General features: G+C 46.6%; 1 protein-coding gene across 1 annotated transcript in view; it reads left to right on the forward strand.

Annotated features, from left to right (window-relative positions):
• The window catches only part of Cacna1b (calcium voltage-gated channel subunit alpha1 B), a 165,556-nt gene extending 155,160 nt beyond the window's left edge, over positions 1 to 10,396 (forward strand). Inside the window, exons 41-48 of the mRNA XM_048347216.1 lie at positions 1,756 to 1,863; positions 2,483 to 2,595; positions 3,439 to 3,566; positions 5,993 to 6,128; positions 6,238 to 6,354; positions 8,038 to 8,242; positions 8,536 to 8,786; positions 9,187 to 10,396. Coding sequence (XP_048203173.1) covers positions 1,756 to 1,863; positions 2,483 to 2,595; positions 3,439 to 3,566; positions 5,993 to 6,128; positions 6,238 to 6,354; positions 8,038 to 8,242; positions 8,536 to 8,786; positions 9,187 to 9,717 — 1,589 coding nt within the window. The 3' untranslated portion in view covers positions 9,718 to 10,396. The remainder of the gene's footprint in view (positions 1 to 1,755; positions 1,864 to 2,482; positions 2,596 to 3,438; positions 3,567 to 5,992; positions 6,129 to 6,237; positions 6,355 to 8,037; positions 8,243 to 8,535; positions 8,787 to 9,186) is intronic.
• The last annotated feature ends 6,972 nt before the right edge of the window (positions 10,397 to 17,368 follow it).

A 17,368-nucleotide genomic window follows, 5' to 3' on the forward strand; every position in this document is an offset into this window, starting at 1 on the left:
ACAACACAGGATGGTACTGTTGGTATATCCTAGAAACGTAGGGCTGATTCCTTGTTTGTAGCTCAATATAACTTATCATATAAAACTACAGAAACTATATGATATCTCAATAGGTACTGAGAGAAGGTACTGAGAAAAAAACAAAACCCTAGCATTCATTTATGCTAAGAAATGTCTAGGGCTGGTCATGGTGGCTCATGCCTGTAATTCCAACTACTTGGGAAGAAGAGATGGTAAGACCACAGTTTGAAGCCAGCTTGGGCAAAAAGTTAGTGAGACCTTATCTCAAAAACAAACTAGACATTGTTATTTATCCCTATAATTCCAGCTAGATGGGAAGTGGAGGAAGGAAGATCACCATTCAAGATGATTAAGAAAAAACTGTGCAAGATCTTATCTGAAAAATAACTAAAGCAAAATGGGATCAAGTGGTACAGTGCTTGCTTAGCAAGCTCAAGGTCCTAAACACTATATTTAGTACTCCTTTCCCTGCCCCATGCCTCCCCCCCAAAAAAAATACTTTTTTGGGTCAGTTTTGGGGTTTGAACTCAGGGCCTGAGCACTATCCCTGAGCTCTTCTGCTTAACGTGGTTTTATTTATAACATTCTGTACTGTAAACAGTTCTGATGTCCATCACCTGGAGATGGATAAACTGTCAGGTAGATACAGTAAATCAGTATTCAGCAATAAAATGAAAACTCTACTGATTAAAACATCATGTATGAGTCCCAAAGACATCATCATGTGCAGTGAGGGACGTCAGACTTGAAGCTGATGTGGGGTGTGATACTGTTTGTGCAGTACTGTGGAAGATACAGAGCTGCACAAACAGAGGCGTGCCGGTGATTGCAGTGCTGGGAGCAGGGCTGGTGACTCAGGGGAATGGGAAAGAGGCACGTGTTCCATATCTAGATTAGGGTAATGTATATATTTGCCAAAATTTGTGGACTAGTACAAAATAGGTACATTTTACTGTATTTGAATTGTGCCTTAATAAACCTTGTGTCAAAGAATATTACATCATGTTGTTTTATTTCATTTGCTTCCTGGTTGGGAACGTCCTGCATGCACCTTTCCCTCTTCCCAGCAAATTGCTTTCCTGGCTCTAGGGGACATCTCACACATGGCCTTTGTACTTGCTGGTTCCTTTTGCCTCACATGTATGTCCCTTCCCTTGTGAGAGTCTGGCTGTCCTGTGCCAAACTGAAGTCTCATAAGACTTAACACTCTCCGTTCTACACTTGTTTTTCCTGTCCTTAGCACTTCTCACTGTCCAACATACTGAATATCTTTCTAAGTTCTTGCTGCTGTAGTAGTGCAAACTCTAGAAGGATAGTTTTTAGGTTTTATTTTTCCTGTCATCTAGAAGAGTGCCTGGCATCTAGTGGGTGCTCAGTAAACACTGTTGAAGGCATGGATGAATGATAGAAATGCTACCATGCCATTTCTGCATTCCTTGTGGCACTCCCTGCCACCCACAGCACACATGCTCACCGTGCCTACATGGGTACATACATGCATGCACGCCAAACATGTGCATGTGCACACATGTCAGTTGCATGTTTTCCATGCTGACTGCAGAGGTCTAAGCAGCCTCCACACAGATGTTTCTTCTCACAGTGTTTTCCTCCTAGCACTGGCTCCACTGTCTTCTTCCCGATTGCCTCTCCCGCTGCCTGCCCAGCTCTGCCTGAACAAGAAGCTTCAGGATTGTTCCTAATGTGGTCTTTCTTCCTTTCTCTCATCCTGGCTAGCTGGGACAAAGCAGCACCAGTGTGATGCGGAGCTGAGGAAGGAGATCTCCTCTGTGTGGGCCAATCTGCCCCAGAAGACCTTGGATTTACTGGTACCACCCCACAAGCGTAAGTTGGAGGGTGAGAAATACCCTTTGTCTCCATTTTCTCCGTCCCTGGGTAAGAGGAGGACATGGGGATGGTCGTATGCAGGCACCTTGTCTACAGAGGGAGGCTTCTGCCTTTGATCAGGACCTTGGGTGGCACTGGGACTATGGAAATGGTAGGGCCCTCCTAGTATGGGGATCCCAGAGAAGGTAAGGCAGGAACCCTGGTTAGGAAAGGTGCTTAATCCTGAGAGCCTCTCCTTAGGGACACATGAGTCTCATTTAGGGGGCCTCAGAGACATTCAGGGTCAGACAGAAACAGTCAGGGCTATTTTCCAAGGATCCATGTAGTGGGATGAGGGAGAGGAGACTGACTTCTTACCCTCATCTTATGGGGCTTATCTGTGCTCTTTCTGTTCTAACCCTCTCATCTGGCTTCTCTCTGCCTGCTCTCTTCGCTCCTCTGGCTTCTCTCTCCCTGTTGTCTTCCCCTCCCCTCTCCTCCCCTCCCCTCCCCTCTCTTCTTACTTTCCTCTCCTTTCCTCTGGCTCCTCTCTGCTTGCTTTCCTCTCCTGTACTTCTGGGTTTTCTCTGCCTACTCTCCTCTCCTGTGGGTTTTCTCTGCCTCCTTTCCTCTCCAGCTGACGAGATGACAGTGGGGAAAGTCTATGCGGCTCTGATGATATTCGATTTCTACAAACAGAACAAAACCACCAGAGACCAGATTCACCAAGCTCCTGGAGGCCTATCCCAGGTACCTAGTCTCAGTGGGCAGGAGTGGGAGACGTAACTCCTTTCTGGGCCTACCCAGCCTGTTCTCCGTCAGCTCATTGCCTGATGATGTGAAGGAATATTGAGTTGGAGGGCTAATTTATAGGAACAGAAGAGATGGGGTGAGACATTGCTCTTTTCCTTGGTAGACAGAGGAAGATGGTGAGACATCTCTGAGAAGGATTTTTTTTTTTTGGTAGACAGAAGAATCTGCATACAGGCAGAAACTAAAGAGATTCACATCAATAGCCTAATGTCCCTGTCAGTGCTGCTCATGACTGACTGGGAGGTTTTGAGTCTATAATCCTGGTGCCATCTCAGCTGTGTCTTCAGTGACTACATGGGGGCTCTGTCTTGAAAATTTGTAGATGCATAGAACTTGCAGAGCTGTTTACCCATCCGTGGTGGGAAATTCCATACGCTGGTGGTATTCCACACCCTTCCCATACCAAGGGAAGACACACCAATCAACCTGTAGCTCCAACAGCCTAGAGTCACAATCTACTCAACCTGGAGCTCTGAGCTAAGGATGAGATGAATAGCTCTACCACCTGTGATGAGTCCAAGCCCTGGTCTTGTAGGTAGGGAAACTGAGGCTCTGAAAAGTAAAAACTTTTCCTGAAGTCACAGGAAGTCAAAGAAAAACTGACCTGCCTCACTGTACTGGGGGACATGGCAGAGCAGGAGAGGCAAGAACCCTTGCTCTGCACTAGACTTCAACCCAAACTGGCCTCTGTCACATGTGCTGTGCTGAGGACATATTTTGGGCCCATCAGGGCCTGACCCCCAATCTTAGAACTATTCTCCTCCATGTATCCTTTTGCAGATGGGCCCTGTATCCCTCTTCCACCCTCTGAAGGCCACCCTGGAGCAGGCGCAGCCGGCTGTGCTCCGAGGAGCTCGTGTTTTCCTTCGGCAGAAGAGTGCCACTTCCCTCAGCAATGGCGGTGCTGTGTGAGTGCTGGGTACAGTGGTCAGTGTGGATGGGGAGGGGCCCAAAATTAGTGGATGAAAGATGTGCATTTTCACTGCCTGGCTGGCTCTTACCACCTTCTTGCCTGTAGCTAAGATACTGGGGCACCTGAAGGGTCTAGAGCCCTCTGAGGATAGGAGCCCCAGTTCTGATCCAATGCATGGAACTGGCCTCACACTGACCCAATACCTCACTTACTTATGGGCATAGGCAGATGTTTCGCTATGATGCCTGGAAACTGGTGAGAACTGTGAGTGATTTGGAGGGTGGGGCAGGTTGCTTGGGTGGACTTTGAGAGTACCTTATAATGTCAAGTGGGTAGACAGTTGTGCGTTAGCATATACAGCTGTACCATCCCTGACATACACCTGCTGTTTGCACCTGTCTCAGCTTCTGTTCTGTCAGTAGCTGATGATGTCTGTGGACTGTTCAGAAATGGTTTCCACCTTGAGCACTCACCATTTTTGTTCATGGCTTGTTAGAGTCTGCTCTTTGGTCTGAGACATTTTCCTCTAGATTTTCCCATTTTGGTATTGACTTTTGAGACTTGCATTTCTTAGACAAAGTCCTTTTGTTTTATTTAACTCTTGGCACAATATTCTTGGGTAAAGAGCCACCCAAACTCAAGAATTATAGACAGTGATCACTGAGTGTGGTAGCTAGGCTCTGCATAGGACTTGCTCCATGCTGAAGCCAGGGCTCTTTCCACTTTCCTTGACAGCCGTGGATCCTGGATATGAAATATAAAAGGCCTTTCCCTATTTGTGGATTCAAGGGGATCACCACCTTATGAAGGCCCCCAAAATGGCAAGGAGCCAGGATTCAGACCCTGTTTGGATCTTTGCTCCTGCCTTATGGGAAGCATCCTATTAGCTTGAGTATTGCACAAGCAGGTCCAGGTTCAAGTTGAGAACAGCAATAATACAAAAGGTTTTCCCAGTTGTGAAAACCCTTGCTGAAGCTGTTCCCTCAGAGCCCATAAGCTACCCTCAATTCCAGTGAATGTGTGTTTGAGTGTGTGATACAGTACTTGTGTGTCCGTAAGAGAGATAATTGTGTGCCAGTATGTGTGTGTGTGTGTGTGTGTGTGCGTGTGTGCGTGTTGGAGAGGATGTAAGATGTCTCTTTATTGATCAGAATCAGGCTTTCAGGAGGCAAATGGGTTTGGTTATGTCTTTGAACAGCTTCTGTAAAAACTCATAACTCTTCTGTCAAAGGTTAGAGAACACCTGGTCCCAGTGGTGGTCTAAGCTCCCTGATCTTAGGAGGGCTGGCAGCACTGAAAGACCAAGCCCAGCCCTCCTCTTAGTGCCAGCCTTGCCCATCCCACACTGAATACTAAAGAGAGACACATGGATACGTTCAGCAGTCTGGGAAGACAAAGATGGGTTCTCAGAATGCCAAGCAGAGGTGGGTCTGCCCTGCCATCTCTGCAGATACCACTGTGGTCAGAATTATGGCTGGCTCAGGCTGATGGGCTTCATGCTAAGCTAAATATGTGTGACCAGTGCTACTAAACCTGTGAATGACGGGTGCAGTCAGTGTGAATGAGCTGACAGGTCTCATGCCAAGCTGACTGTGTGTGATCAGTGCTACTAAACCTGTGCAATGACAGATGCAGTCAGTGTGAATGAGCTGACAGGTCTCATGCCAAGCTGACTGTGTGTGATCAGTGCTACTAAACCTGTGCAATGACAGATGCAGTCAGTATAAATTAGCTCACTGACAGGTTTCATGCCAAGCTGAGTGTGTGTGATCAGTGCTACTAAACCTGTGCAATGACAGATGCAGTCAGTGTGAATGAGTTAACTGGCAGAGTCAGTAATGCTTGGGAGAACTGACAAGATTCATTACCAATGTTAGGCATAGCAAAGGGACAGGAAATAGTACGTGTGTGACCTAACACCAGAGCCTGTATCAGAAGAGGTGGGGTGGGGGGGGGGGGGGCGGTCAGGGTGGTAAAGAGGATTCTGCAGCTCCTCCTGGAAGTCCTGGGAAGGAAATGCAGGAGGGACCCCAGAATCAGTGTCTCCTGTATGTCAGCATAGCAGAGTCTTTTCACCTATTGCCCATTTACCCAAGTTCATTGTATGACCTTTAGTCTTATGTGGCAGGGTTGGTCCCAGTACTCATTTCACATGTAACTTTGTGCAGGGTTGAGGAGTATGGCAGTTGTCTTCAGACCAGGATGCAATAGACAGCCCTTCCCTTAGAGGACTCTTTACCCTTGGAGTCATGCTCAACCAGGATTCATTTTGGGAGCTTGCCCTTTGATATGCCTTGGCTTGGGCCCAGTATATATAATCCATGCTGGGACTCCTGTGCTGTGTGGGCAGCAGAGCTCCCTGGTAGGGCATGCTACAGCTTGAATCTCTGACCTTGTAGACTATCCCTCTCTCTTTCCTAGGCAAACCCAAGAGGCTGGCATCAAGGAGTCCCTGTCCTGGGGCACCCAGAGGACCCAGGATACACTGTATGAGGCCAGGGCACCCCTGGAGCGTGGCCACTCAGCAGAGATTCCTGTGGGTCAGGCAGGATCACTAGTAAGTCCTTGCTAGAGGAATGGGTTTCACAAAGGGGTGGGGCCTATGGTCGGGATGGGTGGAGCTGGGTGGTTCTGTGAGGTGTGACTAGAAGGCTGTTATCCTCTAGGCTGCGGATGTCCAGATGCAGAATATGGCACTGAGGGGCTCTGATGGGGAGACCCAACCTGGGCTGGAAAGCCAAGGCCGAGCCGCTTCTATGCCCCGCCTGGCAGCAGAAACTCAGGTGGGTAGGCTTAGAGGGGTCAGGGCCATGGGGAAGGGGTTGGCAGCATGATATGTATATCCTGAGTGAGGAGACTTGGGAGTGGGGAGAAGTGGACACCCCCTGGGCAGACTGGCTGGCTGGAAGCCCTGCTGGTAGCCTGTGTAGCCTAGACACCTTCTGTCTCTATAGGCTCTTGGGACATGTGTGGGCATTTGTGGTCTCAGGCATTGGGAGGATGATACAGTGCCTTGATTCCCAAGGTTCTTCAATCGCAACTCTGCTTTCTTTTCTTTAGTTCTATGACCCCCATAGTTCTGGCCCACTCGGCTCTGGTGTTCCCAGTTCATGTAGTCAAGCACTACTGTATCCTGGCTCTTTTGTCTCACAGCCCTGTTGTTCCTTATCTGTGTGCCCAGAGCTCTGCTGTCCCCATTACTCCCTTCGCTAGGACTCTGTGTATCACAGTCCAGAAAGTCACGCCTTAGTTCACCTTCTGCTGTTTGAAACCCTTGGGATGACCTTTCTTGTCTGGTCACTGTCTCTGGGCTTCCCGTCCATCCTTGGCTTCCTTTCCATCCCTGGGCCTCCCTCTCCTCCTCGGGCTTCCTTTCCCTCCCTGGCCCCATGAAGTTGGTTTTCTTCTGAGATATGTTTGACTAGGAACAAGGTATCTGTTCTGGATGGGACAAGGGCTTTAAGCACTTGAGGATAAACCCCTTCCCCAAGGCCACCAAGTGGGACCTGTGGCTCCACCACTTCTGATGCTGCAGGCAAGTCTTGGCCCTGGAAGTTCATGGGGCATGTATATTTTCCCTCTCTGCTTTGTGCCCACTTTCTCCTTCTGCCTTCTGGTTCTGGACATTTAGGATGCACTTTGTTTTCCTCCTTATCTTCTATTCCCTTACTGTCTCTCCACTTTGCAGTATCACTGTTTTCATGGCTGTGGCCTTCCATGCCTGACCTCTCCCTGATGTCCTTCCTTCTTTTGATGTTTCCTCTATTCCCAACCTTGTGGCCTCTGCCCCCATTTTGCTGCAAGCTAGTGATCACAGACTGGCAGTTAGTTCCCCATGCCTCTTGATGTATGGGTGACTGAGCTCCACAGGGAGACCTTGTCATGATTGATTTTGGCCTCCACGGGCAGCAACATGGGTCCATCCCTCAGAGAGCTCAAGGCTCTCTGGCAGGTTCTAGGTCTCTCTGGGGATTCCCCAGGCAGGCCATCGTTCTTTCCTGGCAGGACCTGTAGTCCCAGACAGGGCTGGCAGCCAGGCCCCCTGCCTGCCTTTTCAGGGGAGATGTCCCAGCTGGGGACTTGTGTCCCAGGTCTGATTTCTTCAAAGTAGACCTACCCTTCTCCACTGAATCTTCATGACTGCTTTCTCTTCCACCTTGATGGCTCCCCAGGCCTACTCAGGCCATGTGACTCACTCACCATCCCTTGTGATTCATTCATTCATTCATTCATTCATTCATTCATTTATTTATGGCCAGTCCTGGGGCTTGAACTCACGGCCTGAGTACTGTCCCTGGCTTCTCTTTACTCAAGGCTAGCACTCTACCACTTGAGCCAGAGCACCACTTCTGGCTGTTTCTGTTTATATGGTACTGAGAAATGGAGCCCAGGGCTTCATGCATGCTAGGCAAGCACTCTACCACTAAGTCACATTCCCAGCTTCCATCCCTATCTTTTGACCACAGCCTGCCCCTGATGCCAGCCCTATGAAACGCTCCATCTCCACACTGGCCCAACGCCCCCATGGGACCCATCTCTGCAATGCTGCCTTGGATCGTCCTCCGCTCAGCCAAGCAACACATCACCACCATCACCGCTGCCACCGTCGCAGGGACAAGAAGCAGAGGTCCCTGGAAAAGGGGCCGAGCCTGTCTGTGGACACAGAGGGTGGTGGTAGGTTGGAGGGCCTGGGGAGCTTCTTGAGGGAATATGGCTTGGGTTAGGGGGTATAGTAGGGGGATTCAGGCATCTTACTTGGCCCATGAACCCATGGCCCTCAAACCTACCCAGAACAGGAAGAGGAGTGAGTCCTAGGTCTGGGGACCAGGCAGCCTCCTTCCCCCCCTCCTCCCCCACATTTTGAAGTCTGTCTTGCTACCTGAGTGACCTGGTGGGTCTGTGATTGGGGGTCTCCTTCCCTGCACTGGCTGTGGCTGAGCTGACTTCTCTTCTTCTCCGGCCAGCACCAAACAGTGCTACAGGGCCAGGCCTCCCTGCAGGGGAGGGACCTACAGGCTGCCGACGGGAGCGGGAGCGGAAGCAGGAGCGGGGCAGGTCCCAGGAGCGCAGGCAGCCTTCATCTTCTTCCTCAGAAAAGCAGCGTTTCTATTCTTGTGACCGCTTTGGGAGCCGGGAGCCTCCACAGCCCAAGCCCTCCCTCAGCAGCCACCCAACATCTCCAACAGCAGGACTGGACCCAAGCCCCCACCCACAGGTAACCAGCATAGGGCAGTATGGGCCCCCAGAGTCAATTCTTTTCCCCCAGGCCGCCCCCACCCCCACCCCCATGACCCTGAGCTCTAAGCAGCTTCTGCCCCTTGTTCCCCAGCCCATACAGCCTTCCTGGATGCTGTGTTCCAAGGACAGCTGTCCTGAAGCCTTACCACACTCATGTAAACTCTTGTTATTATTTCCTCTCCTAACTGGGCATCTGGCCTTTGAGCTGTTTTTTCCTTGGTCCCTGTGCCAGCCACTTCCCTAACTCCCCTGTCTCTGCCTCTCACCCCCTGCTTCCCTCTTAGGACCTGTGCCCCACATCATGTGTGCTATGGGTAGTATGTTTGATTTGGTGTTTTATTTATTTATTTTTTATCTTCTGTTCCCTTTTCATGTAGGGCAGTGGTTCAATTAATGGGAGCCCTTTACTGTCAACATCTGGTGCTAGCACTCCGGGTCGAGGTGGGCGGAGGCAGCTCCCACAAACCCCTTTGACCCCTCGCCCCAGCATCACCTACAAGACGGCCAACTCCTCGCCGGTCCACTTTGCCGGGGCTCAGAGTGGTCTCCCAGCCTTCTCCCCTGGCCGGCTCAGCCGCGGCCTTTCTGAACACAACACTTTGCTTCAGAGAGACCCCCTGAGCCAGCCCTTGGCCCCTGGCTCTCGCATCAGCTCTGACCCTTACCTGGGCCAGCGTCTGGACAGCGAGGCCTCTGCCCACACTCTGCCTGAGGACACACTCACCTTCGAGGAGGCAGTGGCTACCAACTCAGGCCGTTCCTCTAGGACTTCCTATGTGTCCTCCCTGACCTCCCAGTCCCACCCTCTCCGCCGTGTGCCCAATGGCTACCACTGCACTTTGGGACTCAGCACCAGTGTCCGGGCCCGGCACAGCTACCACCATCCTGACCAAGACCACTGGTGCTAGCTGCACCGTGACTGCCCACATACCTGCTCACTGCAGGCATGGGCTCCAGTTGATGAGTTTTATCATCCACGCTGGACCCTGGGGCTGCAGCCCTGGGAGGAGGTATCTTGCCTCATGGCCTCCATGGTGGAGGCTCCTGTTCCACTCCTCTCCCCTTCCCTCCCTCTTCTTTTACATTGAATGGACTAATAAAGCCCTTTCTTAGAGGGGTATGACTCTCTCTATCCCCCCGTGTGCTGCCTTCCTGGGTCTCATGCCACCCAGCAGATCCTAAGCAGGTGGTGGCTGAGTTGAGACAGACCCAGTGAGCTCATATCCCATATCATGGCCACCAGCATCTGGGCTGGGTGCTTGAAACTGTTTGTTGGTGGTTTGAGTCTCATGGGTACATCATTTATCCAGATGTGTAGTACAGAGGGCAGGGTATGCCTGGAAGCAAGGAAAGGGGCCCAGCTGTGGCCTGGTGGTGCCTGAAAGCATCAGTGATCACATGTCCATTGTTGCTCTTAGCATCAAACAGCAAATGTACATAGAAATAAATGCATTTGAGGCTGTCTTTCCCAACACTGTTGCTCCAAAAGGGACCAAATTTGGAGAATGCTCTTGTGCTTGATTCTGGTTTTTAATCACAACATCTTTCACTGTCGTTTCTATATACTTGATCTAGAACATAAGAAAAACGGGGAAAGAAATGTTCACATAAATTTTCAAAATCATCCTTTAGGAAGGTCTCTTTTCATTGTCTTTCTTTGACTTGTGGGAGATATTACTGTGTGGACCCCACCCGGGGGTGGTGGTATCCCCTGTTGATCCCAGTTCCTGCTGCTTGACAAAGTGCCTGGCCTCTTGCTCCTGGGCCTCTGTGTGGGCAGAGACCTCGTGAACTTAGTCAAGAGCTGCACCCCAGAAGCACCAGCTAGCGTCCAGAAGCACAGCACAGTTGTAAATAGGTGGCTGTGCCCTTTGTCCTCCCATGAGTGGGCAATTGTGGGAAAGCCACACAGCAGCAAGGTGTGTGCTTGTGTGGCATTTTCAATCTGTTCTCTGCTGATTCTCAGGAATGGGATGCCTGCCAAGCAGGCCATGATCTCTGTTGTGTGTGAAGTAAGTTTCACTGAATGCCGAAGCAAGCAAAAGGCTAGTTGGGAAAAAAGGACAGTGGCTGGGGATGTGGGTCATGGAAAAACAAAACAAAACAGCTAAAGTCATAGTTGATTAGCAAAGGGGAAATGGCTTCTGGGCTTAAGTTGGGCATCTTAGAGCCTGGCACAGTTTCTGGCTCCCAGGCCTGGGAAGGCAGCAAACAAAACCTCACCTCATGACCACTCTCCAAAGGGAAAGCCCATTCTCAGGATAGTATGTGGTATGCCCAGATGGTGGAAGTCCTGCTGGAGAAAGGTGCATGCAGACAAGTCCATTGGTGTGTCCTCTGTGTTTTGAAATTTCAGATGATGTCTCTGTGGGATTGCTAACTTCTACCCCACTCTCCTCACAGAAGCTCTGTGTGCTGTGTGTGTGTGTGTGTGTGTGTGTGTGTGTGTGTGTGTGTTTACAGAATGTGGGTGTATGCGGAAGTGTGTTTAGTAAATGGATGTTGTCAACCATAGGGCTATGCAACAAATGACACAAAACACACAAGACCACCACTTGGTCTAGGGTTTCAGCATGATTGTGACCAAACATTTTTATAGAATTTCCTTATGTGAAGGCACAACACTCTGAAACTTTAAAGCTAACAGAGTATTTTATTCCAATAGAGTAAAATTAAAGGAACCTAAGATTGTGCATGTGACTATGCCCATGTTGCAAAGTAGAAAGATGTGCATTTTGATCTTAATGTTTTGTCTCTCTTCTTGCCCTAGCCCAACTGTTCTCTTGGGTGTCAAATGCATACATTCCATGTAGAACCACAGCTGTCTCCCTAGGCAGTCACAGGTTGAGAATAACTGTAACTGGCTTATCTGGATTCTTCTTAGCATTGACATTAATGAAAATTGCAATGGTGGTGGCTGTGGGGGGAGGAGACATTAAGCTTTGTTTTTCTGACTTTGGGTTTGTTTTTGTACTGTCTCTTCTCAAACTATTGTCTATTTCCTCTGAAATCTCATAGTGAGTTGCCAAATTTGAAATGCATCAACCAGCTGTCTGCATCTGGAATCTGTCAAGCAGTGGCTGTAGTTTGGACAAGTTATGTGTGCATGTAATATATATATATACACACACACACACATCCCATTATATAAGTATGTGCATGAAATGTATATCTTCGTACCTTTTGATACAATGTATTCATTTGTTAATTTTTAATTATATTTGATATAAATTGAAGGTTTGTTGCAAAACTTTATATTTAACAACAGTGTTAGAGAGAGAGAGAGAGAGAGAGAGAGAGAGAGAGAGAGAGAGAGAATTCCAGTCATGCAACATAACTGGACCTTACTGAAAAAAATTTATGCGATTGAACTAGTTTGCTGCCTGAGTAGTATTTACAAGCTAAACTTTGGATTCTGCTATTGTTTCTACAATGACATTTTGTATGGAGCAAAGTCCTTGGAGTAAAATAAAAAATTAGCAAAAAAAAAATCAAAATGAAACCCTAACAGTGCTGCCAGGTGGTACCTGGTACTTTATGTGTTGCTGCGCCGGTGTGCAGGTGCACCAAGGAGGAAATGTGAATTTGTTCGATATCCTGTGGGCTCCAATTAAAATGGAAGAATATCGCCCAGAATCTCAAGGTGCTGAGGCCTTGGAAGATCCTAGAAGCCTCCTGGGTAATGACTGTGTGGGCAGATTACTGTCTGGGCTAGATTACTGAGAATCTCAAGTATATATGTGTGTGGCTGTGCTACCTAGAAGCCCTGGGTGTGGGAATGGGGTAGATGTGGAATCTTCAGAAGGTTGAGAGATCAACTCTTGAACTGAAGGCTACTACTTCAAATGGACAGTGGCCATGTAGATGCTGGTATTCAGCTTCTTAAATCTAGAATCCTAAATCAGGCCAGTCACTGGCATTGTCTCAGAGCCTACCATTCTAGTGGCTATTGCAGCAGTTTTGTTTTCCAGCTTGCGGTTGCTGCCTTTGGACACAAAGATGTTAGTTGTGTGTCAGGCTTGGGTTTTGGAGGATGTAGTTACACAGGGATACCTTGGACTTGGCTGTTCATACTTCTGCTGTCTCCTGCTATGGTTGTGCACGTGGTTGAGTGCAGGGACTCCAAGATAGGAAAGTAGGGTAGAGATGGTGGATGACATGAAAATAAGAGACCTATTTCCTGATTCCAAAGCCAGAATTCACATCTATTGCCCAAGCCCAACCAAGGATCCATCTTTACCCCTCTTTAGGTGAGTGATTTTGCCATCCACACATTCTGATAAAGGAGAAGGTCTTCCCAGAAGAAAAAATATTTTTTTTAAATGGCATATGCACATTGCCAGGCACTGGTGGCTCCTGCTTGTAATCCCAGCTACTCAGGAAACAGATCTGAAGATTGCAGTTCAAAACCAATCTGGGCAGTAGAGTCTGTGAGACTCTTCAATTAATGATGAAAGAGCCAGAAGTGGAGTTGTGGCTCAACTGGTAGAGTATTAGCCTTGAGTTTAAAAAAAATGCTGAGATCTGAGGGTTGTGGTTGAAGCTAGTCTGGGCCAGAGAGTCTGACAGATTATCTCCAATTAACCACCAGAAAACTTCAAGTGGAGCTGTGGCTCAAAGTAGTAGAGCACTGGCCTAGAGCATAAAAAATCAGGGACAGCAACCCAGGCCTGAGTTCAAGCCCCATAACCAACCAAAAAGGAAAAAAAAAAGAAAAAAGCTCAGGGACTGGGCGCATCCCTGAGTTCAAGCCCCAGGACCACCTGCATATACACATACAAAATGGCCTATGCACAGCACTATGCTTGGCTGTTCCTAGACAACCTCCAAGCTCCCCCAATTAAGGTTCCATGTTTATCATTAATATAACAATGCATTGTGGGAATGGGCATGCATAGCTGAAAAGGTGTATGTAACAACAATCTGTCACTCAAAACTGTCCATCAGGAAGCCCACCCCCTCCATGGGCAGGAGACCCTCTGGCTTTCCTTTCAGCCCAAACCAACCTTAAATTGTCCCAGACACCATTCCTCAGTGACCTGGAGCTCTTTTGTTTAGGCCTGCCTCTACTTTGTGGAGTATACGTTCAACTCATTCTTCCTTTAATCAATCTGCTTTTACATAATTTGTGCATCATTCAATTATTAAGAGACACCCGTTGATATGATGACATTTGTGGTTTTAGGGAAGTGATTTTCTTGGATCCTTTTTTTTTTTTCTTTTTGTCTTCTGAATTTCTATGTCTGGTGGTGTCAAAGATAAATACAGCTAACATCATTTAAAGTGGTGGGAATAGATTTCTTGTGTAAGTACAGTCAGTAGAGGAAGGAACTGAGCTCCCTTCTGATTTCCATCATTTAAAGGGATTATAAAGGATGGAAATGTGTAAATGTGACTAAGCTAGCCATGTTTGTGGAAATTGTAAGGAGTCTGTCTTCCTTTAGAGATTTAGATAGAGGACTTTTCTTCCATCACCACCATCATCATTTTCTTAAAAATATTTATTTTATTTTTTCTGAAAAACCCTCAAAATATTTATTTTTATTAAGTAGTTGAACAAAGGAGTTTCAATTTCAGAAATCAGGTTATGAATACAATGAATATTGATTAATGTCACCCCTTCCTTAATTCTCCACTTTCCTCCTCTTGTCCCTGCCTTCAAATAATGTAGCTCATTTTTACATAGTGTACCTTGAATACAATGACTGCATTTGTTCACCCTTTCTTCCTCCATTCCTGTGCCCCACTCCCTTTGTTGTACCCCCCAACATTTTTCAGCTTCCTGATACTTATTTTGTTAAACAATTGTTAGCTGTTCAAAGGAGTTAACACTATTAGATTCCTCCCATAAGTATACCGTCCTATAGTCAATTTCTGTGTATATGCATATAACCCTGTATATGTTTACGTTTTAGATCTTGCGTCCACATATGAAGGAAAACATATGCCATTTGTCTCTCTGGGCCTGACATCATTTTTGGTGAGATGGTTTCATTAGGTAGCACAGGCTGATCCAGAACTGACTAAGTAGGCCAGGCTGGCCTGGAACTTGCACTCCTGCCTCAGCCTCCCAAGTGTTAAGATTGTAGAACATGTGCCACTATACCCATCTTCTTTTATCCTTCTTGTTGTATTTAAAAATAATTTCTGGGGGTTGGGAATATGGCCTAGTGGCAAAGTACTCACCTAGTGCACATGAAGCCCTGGGTTCAATTCCTCAGCACCACATATATAGAAAAAGCTGGATGTGGTACTGTGGCTCAAGTGGTAGAGTGCTAGCCTTGAGCAAAAAGAAGCCCTGAGTTCAAGCCCCAGGACTGGCAAAAAAAAAAAAAAAAAAAGAATTGCTGACAGGTTCGGAGCCCTTTTTGAGTTCAGTCATAAAGAACACCATAGAGAAAGAAGTTTCTCTATCATAAAGAATATGATAGAGAAAGAATATGATATCATAAAGAATATGATAGAGAAAGAAGTTTGTGGCATAGACGTGCCACATCTCAGGCAGCTTTGGTTACCAAATTGGCTTTGTGGTAAATAGGGAAATTGGAGTACTTGAAGATGGATTTTTGATTGGTGAGTCCCTTTCTGGTCCTCATTCTTTTGTAGGCCCTTGCCCCATTTCACTTTCTGGCAGGCTTTAGCTTGTCAGATTATCCTGCCATCTGCAGGTTGCATAGGCTACAATTCCTTGAGTGCCTGCTTTTCTACTAACTTGTACCATTTTCCATCCTCTGAAAAGGTAACACCGACTGCTGTCAGGAAAAGGAATAATTGCTACTTCCTGCTGATTCAGAGATAGTGGGGCTAGTCTAGGGACCCTCTGCCAGTGGAGAAGGTCTCTATGAGAATCAAGGGGCAGGCTCATGTGAGATTCCATTTTCATGACTGTGTAAAGCTTGATGGATTCTAACTGAAAGGAGACAAATTTGGTCAAAACATTAACAATCCAGTAAAGAATAGGGGCATCTACATTTCCCCCTCTATCTACAGAAATGCTAGGCAAAAGAAAGACAAGAGTATAAGTTCCTGTCTAGTTTGGAAGGTAGGCAGACATGGGCATCAGCCATGCTTATGAACTGTTTTTCTTAATCTCTCAGCTTTAGTTACTTTGGAAAGGGCAAACACAAGTGAATCTATTTGGAATCTTACAAGATCTTCTCTTATCTGAACAGTTCTTTCCCAGCTGTGTGGTATCTCTGCCTGGTTAAGCTTTGTTCTGGTAAATTTCTCCTCCTTGCTCAGATGAGATAACCAAGTTGGTCTGGTCCTATATTGGAGACGGGTGACAGACAAGTCAGGTGGGCAAATGTGCTGTCAAGATCCTTTTTGGTTAAATTTAAGCAAAAGAGAGATCAATAGAAAGAGCTCCTAAGCATGGCTTAACTGGATTTCCTTAACTAAGTTAGGCAAATAAGTACTTATAAGGCTATCCTCTGTGGGCCTGAGTGCAAATGCTCCAGAGGATCAAATTCCTGATACCCAAGACTTAGAATAGCTATGGTAAAAAAAAATTGAAGCAGTTCTTGACTAAGTTGGCCATTTAAAAGACCTTGACAAAAACCTTGATATATAAGTGAACTTTGACTCCATTAAGACTAGGTTTCCTAAACAGTCAAAGCTTGACAGGATATGCAGTGAAAAAGCAGTTACTCTGATAAGTAATATTTCCTTTAAGCCAGGTTTTCATATGTTAAAGGCAGAACAATATCCCTAAGGTAGCCTTATAGATGAGAATTGTGTGTTAGTTTTTCATCAGTATATATTTATCTTGACCTTAGAAAAACCTTCAGATAAGTATTTAGATTATAGACGACCTAGTCACAAACAAATATTTCATATACTCCATCTTTTAAATTTGTGTTTGAAATAACCTACAAAACCTCTGTATCCAGGAAGAAAAGGAACTTTGAACTGTTGTTCTATGTAATAATGATTAAACACATCTGCTATGACCCATACATTTTAAAATAATTTAATCCAGAATGAAACCAATTGTGATCATTTGTTTACATAACCAAATTTCAAGACCTCATGGGCTGTTTTACTTAAAAGTGATTCTTTTTAAAGTTGACTATAGCCAGCGTTAATTACTGAATGCCTGTATTTTGGTATTAAGATAATCAACTTTTAAGAGTTCTAATTGCCTTTACATATTAAATACCATTCTGAAGGTGTTTACACATCACATACATATGCATGTGCATAATAAATTTTAGTTTGGACATCTAATGTGTGCATAAAAATTGAACTCAAAGGGCTGAGAATATGGCCTAGTGGCAAGAGAGCTTGCCTCGTATACATGAAACCCTGGGTTTGATTCCCCAGCACTACATATATAGAAAACAGCCAGAAGTGGCACTGTGGCTCAAGTGGCAGAGTGCTAGCCTTGAGCAAAAAGAAGCCAGGGACAGTGCTCAGGCCCGAGTTCAAGGCCCAGAATTGGCAAAAGAAAAAAATTGAACTCAAAGATGAAAATCAGCTCTAACAACTAGTCAATTGTTTTCTGAAATTGCAGGGACAAATAAAATTTCCCCCCAGTGTTTGTTAGACCAATACATA

Source organism: Perognathus longimembris, chromosome 1 (genome assembly GCF_023159225.1).
Source record: "Perognathus longimembris pacificus isolate PPM17 chromosome 1, ASM2315922v1, whole genome shotgun sequence".
NCBI lineage: Eukaryota > Metazoa > Chordata > Mammalia > Rodentia > Heteromyidae > Perognathus > Perognathus longimembris.